This window comes from Myotis yumanensis, unplaced genomic scaffold, assembly GCF_028538775.1.
Source record: "Myotis yumanensis isolate MYYU_CA2020_CCGP unplaced genomic scaffold, mMyoYum1.0.hap1 SCAF_2, whole genome shotgun sequence".
NCBI lineage: Eukaryota > Metazoa > Chordata > Mammalia > Chiroptera > Vespertilionidae > Myotis > Myotis yumanensis.
The window spans coordinates 69,313,414-69,327,252 of record NW_027223753.1 but is presented as its reverse complement, the minus strand read 5'-3'; the positions used below and the strand labels follow the sequence as shown (position 1 = coordinate 69,327,252).

At 52.8% G+C, this 13,839-nt stretch overlaps 1 protein-coding gene across 1 annotated transcript; it reads left to right on the top strand.

The window, feature by feature from the left end:
• Nucleotides 1-216: 216 nt before the first annotated feature.
• Nucleotides 217-6,142, top strand: BARHL2 (BarH like homeobox 2). Its single transcript, XM_070403408.1, has 3 exons — nucleotides 217-1,165; nucleotides 3,023-3,248; nucleotides 5,083-6,142. Exons 1-3 carry the CDS (start codon nucleotides 556-558, stop codon nucleotides 5,393-5,395), a joined length of 1,149 nt encoding a protein of 382 aa, XP_070259509.1. The 5' UTR covers nucleotides 217-555; the 3' UTR covers nucleotides 5,396-6,142.
• The last annotated feature ends 7,697 nt before the right edge of the window (nucleotides 6,143-13,839 follow it).

Genomic DNA, 13,839 nt, shown 5'->3' with positions numbered 1-13,839 from the left:
TGCAAGAAAGTTCAGAAACTCCGCTCCGGGGCGCCGGGGCGCGCGCGGCGGCCACCTGGGGAGCCGCGGGGGAGATCGAGGGCTCGCAGCCGCCGGGGCTTCGCGGTCGCTGCACCTGTCGCGTCCGCCGCCGCCGCTGCCGCCTGGTGCCAGGCGGAGAGCAGACCCGGGCGGCAGCGGCAGCGGCAGCGGCACCGGCAGCGGCTTTAGGGGTCCCCTCCCGTCGCCTGCGTCTTCGCCGGGGTCCCTCGCGCCGCCGCCGCCGCCCCACATGCGCGGTGGTCCCTGGAGCGCGAGCTCCAGGCTTCCGCAACAATTCTTGTAACTTTGCCCCGGTCTTCCTTTCTCCTCACCCCTACTTTTTGCATAAGGGGAAAAAGTTGTGTCGAAACTGTCCACCGATTGCCACCTCCCCATTATCCTTCCTCCCCTCCCCACTTTTTTTTTTTTAAGCGGCAACATTGTTTAGTGTTTATTTTGTTTTGCGATCGATAGCTTCCTTTGCTTTGTTGGGGCGGCTGCAGAGCGGCGGAGCGGCGTGGACCTCATGTAGAAATGACAACAATGGAAGGGGCCAGCGGGTCGAGTTTCGGAATAGACACGATTCTGTCCAGTGCCAGCTCGGGCAGCCCCGGCATGATGAACGGAGATTTCCGCCCGCTCGGCGAGGCGAGGACCGCGGATTTTAGGAGTCAGGCCACTCCGTCCCCCTGTTCAGAGATTGATACGGTCGGAACGGCGCCTTCCTCTCCCATCTCCGTCACCATGGAGCCTCCGGAGCCGCATCTGGTAGCCGACGGGCCCCAGCATCACCACCACCTGCACCACAGCCAGCCGCCGCCGCCCGCCGCGGCCCCCGCGCCAAGTTTGCAGCCTTCGCCGCCGCAGCCGCCACCGCCGCCGCAGCCTCCCGCCCAGCATCCGGGCTCGGCCGCCTCAGCCCCCAGGACTTCCACCTCCTCCTTCTTAATTAAGGACATCCTGGGCGACAGCAAACCTCTGGCGGCCTGCGCGCCCTACAGCACCAGCGTCTCCTCGCCCCACCACACCCCGAAGCCGGAGAGCAACGCGGCGCACGAGAGCTTCAGGCCCAAGCTGGAGCAGGAGGACAGCAAAAGCAAGCTGGACAAGCGGGAGGATTCCCAGGGCGACCTCAAATGCCACGGTGAGTCGCGCTGCCTCGGCTGCCCCGGTCGTCCGGCGTCTCCTGCGGGTTCCCCGTCACCCCTGCGGTCTCCCGCAGATTTCTCTGATGGGGAGCTTTTCCGGCATCATCTCGGGCGAGGTCGCCGCCACAGTCCAAACCCGCAAGCGGGAGGGAGGACTCGGCCCAAGTTCTGTTTGTTGTTACAGGTCTACCTTTCAACCCACGCCGCCGACACACACCTTCTTTCGTGGTTTTACTTGATTTGAATTTATTAGGAAGGGGCCAGCGGCGGAGGTGATCTTACGGGAAAGGACTGGAGGTTTTTCAGGCCAGAGACCTTGTGAGTGGGAATAGGGAGACTGGGAGAGAGAAACGGGCTGAGCTAGTTGGTGCCTTCGGGTGGGATCACAACGTGGTACTTACTATTTAATGAAAATTATTTCATCCCCCCTCCACACCGTATTTCCTAAACACCATCACAGGAATTACCAGACTTAATCAAGGAAGAATTTCCGAGTTGATTAACAGAGCAACTTAAAAAAAAATTAGATCGTGGTTTACATAGGAACGTTCACAAGGTAAAATGTTATAATCAGTTTTTCAGTATTTTTAGAACACCCTTCTTACCCGATGGCCCCAACTGAACAGCTGCATTTTAGGAAGATTTCTGGCTCTTTATTAGAAATTGGTGGGGGGGGGGGGAGAATTTATAAAAGTAAAATTTATGGAATTTAATTTATCTAATTTTGTAAAATCAGAAGATGACAATTGAAATTGTCTTTCAACTCCCCTTTTCATTTATTTCCCCAGACAACTTCATAAGTGTTCTGGTCTTTATGGCAAACGACTTTTAACATAAAAGGAAAGTTTTTCCCCCCTTTACTAAGATGTTCATTATTATTATTATTATTATTATTACTATTACTAATCTTTGCCATCTCTGGGAAAGATGTGTGCTGACTGTCTGGAAGATGGGATGTTGGCTCCTCATTTTACTATCACAGCATTAGCATAATAGTGCCCCAAACAGATGTACAGTCTGGTCCTGCGATTTTTGTGTGCACCAACCTCCCCAGTGGGTCAATTAGAGAGATTATTGTTCTTCCTGCAGGGAAGATCAAGGAGCACAGCAAAAACGGGTACAAGCAGAGAGGGATTGACATATCGATTTCCCAGCATTTCAGTAAAAAACCAAAGTTGACAAATGGAATCCGGAAATCTCTGGGCTGTCACCGGAATGGGCTCAGTGGTTTTGAGCTCAGCTCGGGGTCTGGGTGACACATTCTTTCTGAAGCTTTAAAAGGTTTGATGCAAGCAGCTGCAGAGAGCTTGAGTCCAACGTTTCCCAAGTGCACCTGAAAAAGGAAAACAAATGCTATGACTTTGAGTAAACAGCAAAAGTAAAATGAAAAAGGTGCCCCCTCCTCAAAACACACACACACACACACACACACACACACACACAGCAGAAAGACCTTTTGAAAACTACCAAATCAGAAAAAAAAAAAATCTTAGTGAAAGACAATAAAGGAGAGGGACAGGATCTTCCTTCCTCCCTGCACCCCCTCCAGCAAGGAGACAATAACAAAAGGATACTTTATTGTAAAGTTTTTTTTTCTTTTACATTTCAAAGGCGGGGAGATCAGATACCCTTTTAGGACGCTTTTGGGAGCTCTGCACAAGGCTCCACACTCCTTATCCAGAAATGGGTCCTCTTTTTCCACACTGGCTGAGGCCCAAGTATGTGTGTAAGAAGAGTGCAGTCCCCGAAGACCAGCGACTGGCTTGGGAATGTGGAAGTATGTGCCAGAAGGACACTCCACCCTTCCCTATTCCAGGTTACTTTACTAAACTGTGTCTGGGTTTCTATCATAGGAACAAAGGAGGAAGGGGACCGGGAGATTACGAGTAGCCGAGAGAGTCCCCCTGTGAGAGCCAAAAAGCCTCGCAAAGCCAGGACGGCTTTTTCTGACCACCAACTCAACCAACTGGAGCGTAGCTTTGAGCGGCAGAAGTACCTGAGCGTGCAGGACCGCATGGACCTGGCAGCTTCGCTCAACCTCACTGACACCCAGGTCAAGACCTGGTACCAGAACCGCAGGTAAGGGAGGCTGTGTGGGGGAGCAAAGCGCCTGGCCATCCGGGTTGTGACCCGAGCACCAATCTTTTCTCCTGGCCTCGGGAGAAAAGAGGGGACTCAGAGGGCCTGGAGCGGTCACTTGGGGGCTCTCAGGCAGGGGCAGGGATCAGCCACTCCCCCAAGGAAAGAGCTGCTGAGGAGCAGCTGGAGTTCAGAGAGGTTTGCATAAGCATCTTAACATGTGCTACTTTCACTCTTAAATCCGAGTGGTTGGAATTTCCCCCACTTTGTCCCCACGTCCATCAGGCCCCACCTTCTCAAATGGAGACATCTGGGCAGCTGACACTCAGGCTGGCAGAGCATGCGAGGTGCCCCCTTCGGGCCTGCCCCAGGCTGGTTCTGAATGTCTGTAGCTGGCCACACGTCCTAGCTACTTATTTCAGTCTCGGAAGACCTGCCCCACTGGCCTTAGCTCCAGTGTCCTTGCCTTGGCCTGTGAGGCAGCCAGGAGAGGTAAGGTGGTCAGCAGCAGGCAGGAGGACGGGGCAGCTGGCCAAGCATCCAGCCTGGGTATCTGTTCCCTGCACCGGCCCTCCCTCTAACGAATTCAGAGCTCGCCTGGAACCTTGCAAGGAAATTAGGAAAGCGGCTGGCAGAGCTTGCAGGCCCCCGAACTGCAGAGGGAACCCAGGCGACCTGAGGCCCAGGTTACAGTGTGTTTCCAAGCCTGGCAGTTGTCTCTCTTGTCTCGATTTTTCTCTCTCCCCCTCCTTTGCTCGCGTTTGTGTTTTAATCGTCCATAAGTGTGGTTGGAAATGCCCATCCAGTTGTCATCTTTACCATAATTTTCTGTCTCATTACATACGGTTTCAGCCACCCTAATTCTGTCGGAAAACATTAGCGTCATTTGTAGCCAATTTAAAATGGGCGGCATGTTTATTAATTTGGCTGGAGCCGCTGGGTATGGACGGCCCACCAGCCCTGAGCTCCTCCGTGTGGCATTTGCGCCAAGGCCTGCTCTCTTCTGCTTCTTAACAGAGGTGCACAGGGGCGGGAGGAGACCGAGAGAAGCTGATCACAGGTTTTAATTGTTACTCTCTCCCCGAGGAGACAATATCTGGAAAAGCATTTTCCCCCTCCCAGAATGGCCCCGAGGCTCTGACCCCTCGGGAGAGCCCTCCCTCCCTCTAACGAATTCTGTTTGGAAACCTCGTCACCGCCTTCCCCACCCCCAGTCCCCTGCCTGCCGTAAGGTCCTGTCAGGTTGATGAGAGAGATGTGTTTCCACACCCCCGGGGACTGAGCAGGGCCAGGGTCCCCGGCTCGGGGGTCCCTGCGTCCCTTTGTTTACCGTTTCTGCCCACTCGGCCAGGAGAAAGGGGGGAAGGGCAGAGAGCGGACCCTCTGGGGTTGTTGGGGAGCCACTGGCTGGGAAAGGGAATTAGAGGAGGAGGGAGAAGACCGCCTGTAGACACAGTGGCCTTAGCTGGCCGCCGGGAAAGTTTCAGGAGGTACCCAAACTGTGGGGGGCGGGGGGCAGCAGTGGAGCAGAGGGCCAGGAAAAGGCAGCAGAGCTCGTAGAGTTCCATTGGCGAACGTCTCAGCCATTGACGGTGTAATTTAAGAAATTGACTTGGATGGTGGTCACTCCGGGAGAAGGTGTGTGTGTGTGTGTGTGTGTGTGTGTGTTGGCGGGGAGGGGGGGTGTTAGGGGATGCGGTTCATTGTGGGTTCTCAGAGCTCTGTCGGCCTCCTGTCCCCCCCGGAGGAGAGGGCGGGAGAGGGCAGAGAGGGGACTTGGGTGCCCGGGCTGTGCCCAGGGCCGCGCGGTGCGTGCACGTCCACTTCTTTCCAGGACCAAGTGGAAGCGGCAGACGGCGGTGGGCCTGGAGCTGCTGGCCGAGGCGGGGAACTACTCGGCGCTGCAGAGGATGTTCCCGTCGCCCTACTTCTACCACCCAAGCCTGCTGGGCAGCATGGACAGCACGACCGCCGCCGCGGCCGCCGCCGCCATGTACAGCAGCATGTACCGGACTCCCCCCGCGCCCCACCCCCAGCTGCAGCGGCCCCTGGTGCCCCGAGTGCTCATCCACGGCCTGGGGCCCGGGGGCCAGCCGGCTCTCAACCCTTTGTCCAACCCCATGCCCGGCACCCCGCACCCCCGGTGAGGAAGGGGAACAGAGGCGGTGCGGTGCGGCGGTCCCTCCCTCGCCTCCTCCCCTAGTCGGAAGGCTGCGCTTCCTCTCCCCGCACCGGCCCAGGGCCTCCCCGGCAGCCGCCCCGGGAAGCCGAGCGAGAGAGGAAGACACTCAGCAAGGGGCGGGGCCCCCCCAGAGGAGCCAGCCCCCGGCGCCCCTCTCCCCACCCCCAGGGACGGGGCTGGAGAGCTCCCACAGCAGCGTGACTGGCGAGAACGCTGACCCCACACAAAGTTCGACCAGTAAGTGAAAGCATCAACAAAAAAAACCGAAACCTCAAGTTCTTTTAAAAAAATGACTTTAGGGATCAGGGGGAGGGACGGGGAGGGGCAAGGAGAGAAGCGAGAAGGGCGCGGAGAGCGAACTGCAAGGGCCGAGACCTGCAGACGGACAGACGGGCGTCGCCGTGGACACGCCGTCTGCAGAGAAAAGAGGAGGGTGACTGAGAACTTTGCACTGATTTCTCATGACCTTTTTTCTTTTGGAAAAGTGGCATGCTCCATGATATGGAAAAAAAAAAAGTGTACATTGAAAAGACCGAGTGATAAGTGATATATCATATTTATTATATGTTGTCCAAAAAAAGAGTCACTTATATACGTTAGTAAAATATGATTTTCCTTTTCATGTCTTTTTGATTCAGTAAAATACATGCTTAGACAAGAATATAGATTTTTTTGTGATTGAAAATGACAAAAAATAAAGTTTATCTTTTTTTAACAAGCGATGAAATCCGAGCGAGCTGCTTTTACTAAAGGAGAATGTATTCTGATGAAGCGTCAGATTTGATTTAGAAAAAAAAAAAAAAAGAATCCGGGAATATTAAGAATCTGTAAAATCGGTAAAGACGTTGCGTTGACGTGTATAAACACAGCTCCGAGTTTCATGCTGGCCCCTTCAGAGCCGCTATTATGCGTGATTGCCTTTCTTTTTAAATGGACATTTCAGAGCAGCCGCCGGAGACAGTCCGCGCTTGCAGGCTGCCGGCGATCGCTACGGGAGCGGCCAACTTTCCCAGCCGACGGGCTGCCTGGAACCCCCAACCCCCCAACCGGGTCTGCCCGCCCCTCCTCCTTCTCCCCGGGCTCCTCCGGGGCCGCCGGGGTCCCCGGCGTTGGGCGGGCGGCCGCGGCTCCGTGGGCCTCGCAGCTGTCGCGAAGCCTGCGGCCCGGCACGGCGCAGCGGGACAGCCTGCGAGCGGGAGGCTGCGGGGCGCGCAATTAGGACGCCCGGGGGACTCGCGGAGGCCGGGCTAACAAACTCTCGTGGCGGCTTTGATCCTTGCCTTCTCCTTCCCGACGGGCATCCAACCCCCTGCCCGCGCCGAGGCTCCGGTCCTAGTGAGCAGGCTGTGCCGGGAAGCCTGGAGAGGGAATGCAACTCTGGCCGGGACTGGCGGGCCAGGCTTGTTATCGGAGCCTCCGGATGAGCTGGGACCACAAAATGAGGGGACCTGCCCGGAGGGTGGAGGAGGCCGCCGCCCGCTTTAGGAGTGTGTGTGAATGGGTAGTAACAGTCCCCTTTCCCCTCTCTCCCCCAGCACTCAGTTCTATAAGAGGGGAAAACTGAATGGGGCGGGGGGAGGTGCAGTTCTGGGGCTGCGCCCATCTCCAGCACCCAGATGCTTCCCGAGGAGCCAGAGAGGAGGACCTCGCATCTAAATAACCGCAGACCTCTGTCCTCACTCCTGTCCTCGAGCAGGGTCACAGGGGTAAGACACACCACTGAACACATCCACGCCTGTCCTCCAACTTTCTTGGGTGTCTGAGCCTTAGTAGAGTTAAAAAACATTTTAAAAACGGCGGTGTGTCTGTCGTGGGAGTGTGTGTTGGGGAGGAGTGGGAAAGAAGAAGGGAAAAAGTGAAGTCCAGGAGGAAATGGCCTCCGGTGCCTTGATCAGACCTTTGCTAATTAGGGACTGGTTTGCAGATTTCTCTCCAGCTCATCAGTTGGTTTTAAAAAATGGTCTTGGCCTTGTTGGATTCTAACAAAGGGGCCTGGCCTGCCCCTTTCCTTTTCTGCCTGCTGAGCCGGGGGAATGCAGGGAGCTGGCCGGGGCTGGAAATTGGGTGCCTCTGTGGCCAGTGGGAATGCCAGTGCCAGGGTGCTCAGCAGATGCTCCTCGCGCCATCTTAGCTGCTGCTGAGTTTTACAGTCCAGTTAGAGTAATTACCAAATGGGCTGCCTGGGCCTGAAGGACACTCCCCAAGGCTTGGGGGCTAGCTCCCACAGCCTCTGTCTGCACTGGTCCTGGGGCTGGTCAGCCTTGGCACAGGGGGGCCTGCAGTTCACACATGCCAAGTTCCCCACCAAGAGTGACTTCAGGTCCAGTTGGGAAAAATACATTAAAAAAAAACAAACCCTACAAATACAAACAAAGCTGTAGCACCCATCTGCTGCCAGCAGCTCACCAGCCATTTTGCTGAGGAGCCTGCCACTGCCCCTTCACTCTCAAGGCTGAATTTGGGCTCCATAGATGGACAAAGCAGGATATCTACAGAAACCAAGGTTTCTTAGTTAACCTCATATTCCACTGCTGCTAGCAGCCGCTCTCTATCCATCAGAGTCCTCCCAAATGTGCTTTTCTTCAGAGTCATATTCTCCCTACCCCCCAACCATGCCCCTGAAAGTGTCAATTCTTCTAAATGTGATTATTTCCTATTGCATCTAAGTTAGGCAAATTGGATGATGGAGGTGGGGTTGTCCCAGGAAAAAAGTTGAGTCCTGGATTCCATTTTTGTTCCCATTCTTTTCTTTCTATAGCAGTATTACAAAGGTGACTCTCAGCAGGCGACCCTCACTTCAGATGTCCCCAAACTATTGCTTACAAGTTAAACTCAAACCCAGCCCTCTCCTGTAGAAGAGGCCCCGCAGTCCTTCCGCGCCTGCCCAACAAAGTGGGGGAAGGCGTGGCTAGGAGGGGATGAGTGCAACCCCAGACTTTCTGAAAAGCAAGGAACAAGATAACGGGCAAAGGCCTCTTCTCAGGGGAGTTCTAGAGTTAGTCGCGAAGGCCCAGAGGAAAGCTGTCCCTGGGAGCTGCGCTCCTTGTCTTTTCCCACCTTCAGCGGGTGTCTGAAGGGCACTCCACAGCTAGACTCCATTTGGTTTGCTCCTTTGATGAAGTTGGGGATTGGCAAAACGGCCTTTCTGTGGCAATCTTTGCTGGCTACAGAAACACAGGAGCACGAACTTCTTTAAAAGAGATGTTTAAACACCCACAAAGGCCCCTTAGATTTGCTTTGGGACCCCAGCAAACCAAGCACGAATCCGTAGTGAGTGTGAAATAAGTTAACTCCCCAGCTACCAGCTCCTCCGAGCTCTGGCCAGCCGTTTTCAATGAAGTGCAAAGTAATGATTGCTGTTTGCCTCCATGCCTCCAGCAAATATACCTACCACCCCGTGTCAGTTTATTTTTGCTCCACCCCTTAAAATGAAAGCTCACATGATGGCAAATTAGATAGCTGATTTCCTCTGCTGCGAATAAAACGGCTTACCCTCCAACTAAGACACCCCCCCTCCTCCCTCCTGCCCTCTGACTCCTGCTTAGGCAGCCCTTCCCCAGAAGTCTGCCGGATCCGACCTCCCCTCTCTAAACAGGCAGCTTGCGAGTAGCTTGTTTTTTTGCTGTATTTTTAACTTTCTAAAAATATTTGGAAAAGCTCTCCCCAGGGCTAGGGAAACTTTAGCTCCGGTTAAGCCACGTGGTTACAAAAATATACGGGGAGAGAGAGCTGCTCGGTTTTCTAAAAAGCCAGCCACGGTGTGAAGTCAACGTACTTGGAAGGAGACTGACTTTTTGCCACTGGTGAGAACAGGAGCAGGACTGAGCCTCCGAAAGGACTGATGTTCCCCCAGAGCCGTGGGTCCTTGGTGAGGGAAAGTGGGCTTGTCCTGCCCTTGACAGTTGTCTAGAGACGTGTGGGAGGAAGAGTGAGTGTGGGCTTTCCCAGGGTTTCCCCCGTGGATCCTGGAAAAATGCCTCCAGGCTTCTTGAGGCTCCTACCAGGTCTTTGTCCAGTCCCACTCCCTTAGCCACTTCCAGCCATTCTCTCTACCACCCCTTTCCCTGGAGTTGGGTCGCCCGGCCAGGGTCCACTGCCCCTCCCTTCTTATTTCTGGCAGGCTGAACACCCCCAGGGCTGAGTAGGGGTCGGTGTGTGGGGTTGGGGGTATGTGCTTTCAGAGAAAGGGGGGTGTTCCTGGCTTCTTGCTTCGGAAAAACAGGTCGGTGAGATGACTCAGAAGGGACTTTTCCCTCCCCGCCTTACGGCTGAATTTTGAAGGTGTCTGTCAGCCTGAGTGTTGCTGGGTGGACCGTTTAGGCCAACCTGGCGTTCTCAGTTTCTCTCCTCTCTGCCTTCCCTGGAAACCCCCTGCTTCCCTCGCTGGGTTTTTCTGTCCTAGCACCACAGACAGCTCCCCGGGCGCGCGGAGGAGCCAATGCCCGGGGCGGGCGGGTTCCCGACAAAGCAAAGGCGACCGCAGGGGGCGCGCCGGCTTAGGGTCCGCGCTGCTCGCGGAAGGCGTCCGCGAAGCGATTACAAGGCGACCGCCCTGGCAGCGTTTCCTGATTAACCCTAAGTCAAAACAGGGGCCCGTTCCAAAGAACAAAATCTGCAGATCAATAAAGTAATTCACAAACCAAAAGATCTCGGGGAAAGTAGTGCTCAGTGACAGATCGACGCTAACCCGTCCCTGTTTAATAAGTTCTTAGTGGAAGCCGACTGGGGCGGAGCGGGGACTCGGGGCTGCTGCTTGGAAGCCCTCGCGCCGCGCCCGGCGAGGTCGCCAGTGGAACCCCCTCTAAAGGGCATTTTCCACGTCCCCCGCTCGCGCAGCCTCCGCCGAGCGAAGCCCCGGAGAAGCGCTCCGGGGCGGCCGTCCTGAGCTCGGGTTGAGCCGAGGCCCTGATCTCCGCCGCAGGCAGCTCCCAGCCCGTATCTCCCCCGCGCGGGTATGAGACTCTCCCAGATCCGGCTACTGTCCAGCCCTGGACGGCGCGCGGGTCGCCCCTGCGGGAGTTCCGCTGAAAGAGGAGAACCTTCGGGAGCGCGAGATTGAACTTGATTTACGATGAAAGGGCTTTGTCACCTGGTGGAGCGATTCATTCCCGCCCCCGCCCCCGCCCCCTCCTATCTCCGCGGCTGGACTTGATTCCTCAGTGAAGAGGCCCTTGGCGTAGCGGTCCTCCCTCCCACTCCGAATAGAGCGCAGGCAGCGGTTCCCGCAGGGCTCCGAGCCCGGCTGCAGCGCTCGGGCTCCGCGGGGGTCTCCCTCGGTGTGCGTCCCAGCCCGGCCTTCGCGCTCCTCCCGCCCCAGGGACAGCCTTGTGGCCTCCGGTTCCCTCGCCTGGTTAAGGACCGAGTTTCAGGGAAGAATGCGCGCATCAGGACCCTACAGACCAGGGACAGGAATCGAGTTGCTTTCACGAACGGGGCTTGGCTGGGCCTGCAGAAGCAGGTCCCTTCTCTCACATCTCTGTGGGCTCGGGAGCAGTGGTTCTCAACCTTCCTAATGCCGCGACCCTTTAATACAGTTCCTCATGTTGTGGTGACCCCCAACCATAAAATTATTTTCGTTGCTACTTCATAACTGTAATTTTGCTACTGTTATGAATCGTAATGTAAATATCTGATATGCTATATGTGTTTTCCGATGGTCGCGAACCATAGGTTGAGAACCGCTTTAGAGTCTAAAGCCTTCTCCTTTTTCTATGAAGATAATAATCTTTGCCCAGGTGGGAGCTCATATCTGGATCCCTCTTCATACCTCCCCCACCCCCCGCACTTAAAATACCTCATGGCTACAAATGACTGCCTCCTTCAGGTTTTCCTTTAGTTCTTGGAAGCCAACTCCTTTTTGTTGACCCTCCCCACCCCCCACCGCCCTCACACATGCTTCCCCTCTGGCTCTCCTCTTTCTCTTTCCCGTTATTGTTGCACGGATGAAACGACTAAGTGGAATTTAGAAACGGATAGAGTCTTGTAGCAGCACAGATTACCCTCATTTGTGAGCTCAGGCACCATTTGTGAGCCAGCAAGTCCCGTAGGGGCTGGTGGAAGAGTAGGTGTTCCAGGGGGAAGGGGAGGAGAAGTTTTCTACAGGCCAATATGTATATATAATGCCGCCTCAAGAGAGAAGAATTAAGCATCAATGGTGCATTGTTTCCCTACTCCTATGCTACACAGAGTGCTCTTGGTGGAAAACCGCTCTACCACGTTCTAAAACCAGTAGGCTGACAGGATGTGAGGGAGACGAGGAGGTGCTACCCACTTCCTATTGTAAGGTAGCTAAGTTACTTGGTATAGTTTCCGTAATGAAAAGACCCAGTGGAGAGACCACAGTTGGTTTCTTTCTCATGAGACAGTTTTCTGGTTGAGTCATCTGTTACGGAATGGTTTTCTAGTGATCTAATTTGAAACTTTGTATTTTCTCAATGTTTCTCATTTGAGAAAACGGGCATGTCATGATATCTGAAATATGCAAATAGTGTTTGGTAAGCACGATGAAAGAGCTGGTTGCCCAATTTTCTTTTGCACCAACTCTACCTTCCACCGGGCTGAGTGGACATCTGCAGAACCATGGGAAGGGACATTCTAGTCCAGGTATTAAGAGACAGAGTTGCCCATTGGAAATAGGGTGTATCAGAGCCACAAATCACTTTAAAACATCAAATTATTATTCATCCGACTCATTTTCCACAAACTTGTTCTATTAATAATGGAAGCTTCTGGAACAGTTTCCATTAAATTAAGATTTCAAAAGGACATCTACCTCCTCCCCAGCCTTAAGGGAGCATACTGGCATTACATTAAACATGTTCATATGTGAATCAATGCATAATTATCACATAATCTTTCAATGCCATGTATCAATAAATTGGCCTATAAAGTCATATAAAGCACAAATGGAGAAGTGCAGCATGGGGTTCTTAATTTTACAGTATCTTCTTTTCTGGATTGCTTTTGGAAGTTTCAGCAATCTATATTTTGGATCTCCTCCTTGAACTTCTCTAGTTTTATGTCACAGCAGAGGACCAGGAGCCAGTTCTTTGCAGTCCCACCCATTTGTGTCACGTGTTAGCCATCCGCCAGTCCGCCTCAGCCTTGCCCAATCAGAGCACAGGTAAGAAAGTGGAGGTAGTGTTGCCTGGACTTTGGCAACTTCTGCTTACTCCACCTTCAGCCCTGTGTGGAGTGTTCCCAGGTGTGCCTTGCTCCAGAGGCCAGGCCCAAACTTCTGTTACCCCTTTCCTCAACCCCTCTAGCTATCGTTTTGGGTTACAGCCCTTTGCCCTTGACGGGGCCAAAGGGATGACATTATTGCAGCTCCGTGCATGCCACGGTGCAGCTGGTGGCCTAATTATCCCCGCAGAAGGCATAATTATTTTCACATGCCCAAAAGTCCTCCCACAAAGATATTTATTAGGGTAGAATTCGATTAGAATTTATATAAACACTGAGACCTATCCACCTCATTTAGTAAAGAAATAATGACTGCTTTCATTTCAGGAACTGCTAACAGATCTGATGGCTAGGGATCTGGTGAGTGGACTCAATAAAGAAAGACTCTAGTCTGCCCGGAGACTTAAAAAAAAAGAAGAAGAAAAAGGGCCTATGTCCTCAAAGTTCTGCTCTCCATTCCCACCTTGCTTTTATCCTTCTGATGTTTACTTTGCTATTTTATGTATTTGGGATGTTTTTATGGAGGCAAAGGTGATGGGCCAAACATTTCTATTAAGGGATGTCAGTGCTGAAAAGTTGAATTAAGCTAATAAATTTATTGAATCTTACTATTCATTTCTTGGAATAGGATTAGAAAAAAAGGGACTATTGAAAACAGTGCTTGTTAACAGTAGCATTTCAGGAAGGATCCCCCTTATTCGCCAACATATTTACAGGCTTTTCCTTTCCTCCCATAAATGACCTCGTCCCAAAGGGGAGCATGACTCTTACTGGGTTCTGCCTAGAAATTTGGCAAAAGGTTATTTTCCAACATCCGAATTAACAAGTAATTGGATTCGAAGCAGAACTGATTTTGATCCAAACCCAGGATTGGAAGGAATCTCAAAGGTCATCTGGTTTATTACCTATTTTAAGCTTTAATTTTTTTCTACAACATATTTGTTTAGTGTTTTTTTTCCCCTTTCGATCCTGTTCTCTCTCCCATTTTTTTTCCCTGTAAAGATAGAGGAAGGGAAGGAAAGAGATACTACAGTATTTTTAGATTATTCTTGACTTTCAACTTTAATGGAATTAAACTTTTGTGGTCAACTCACAAAAGAAACAGACTTTTTTATAAAAATTACTAAAATAACTGTCTTAGTATAAAAGTGATGCATGCTCACTGAGGAAAATTTATAAATTACTGAAGAGTAGAGAGAAGAAATAAAGTCCGTCTTCTATCACTCA

What these genes read in the sequence shown, in the direction of transcription:
- BARHL2 (XM_070403408.1), top strand. Translation starts at nt 556, where the DNA reads ATGACAACAATGGAAGGGGCCAGCGGGTCGAGTTTCGGAATAGACACG. An exon ending in GGGCGACCTCAAATGCCACG is followed by an intron (nt 1,166 to 3,022) that starts GTGAGTCGCGCT and finishes TTTCTATCATAG; the next exon opens with GAACAAAGGAGGAAGGGGAC. An exon ending in ACCTGGTACCAGAACCGCAG is followed by an intron (nt 3,249 to 5,082) that starts GTAAGGGAGGCT and finishes ACTTCTTTCCAG; the next exon opens with GACCAAGTGGAAGCGGCAGA.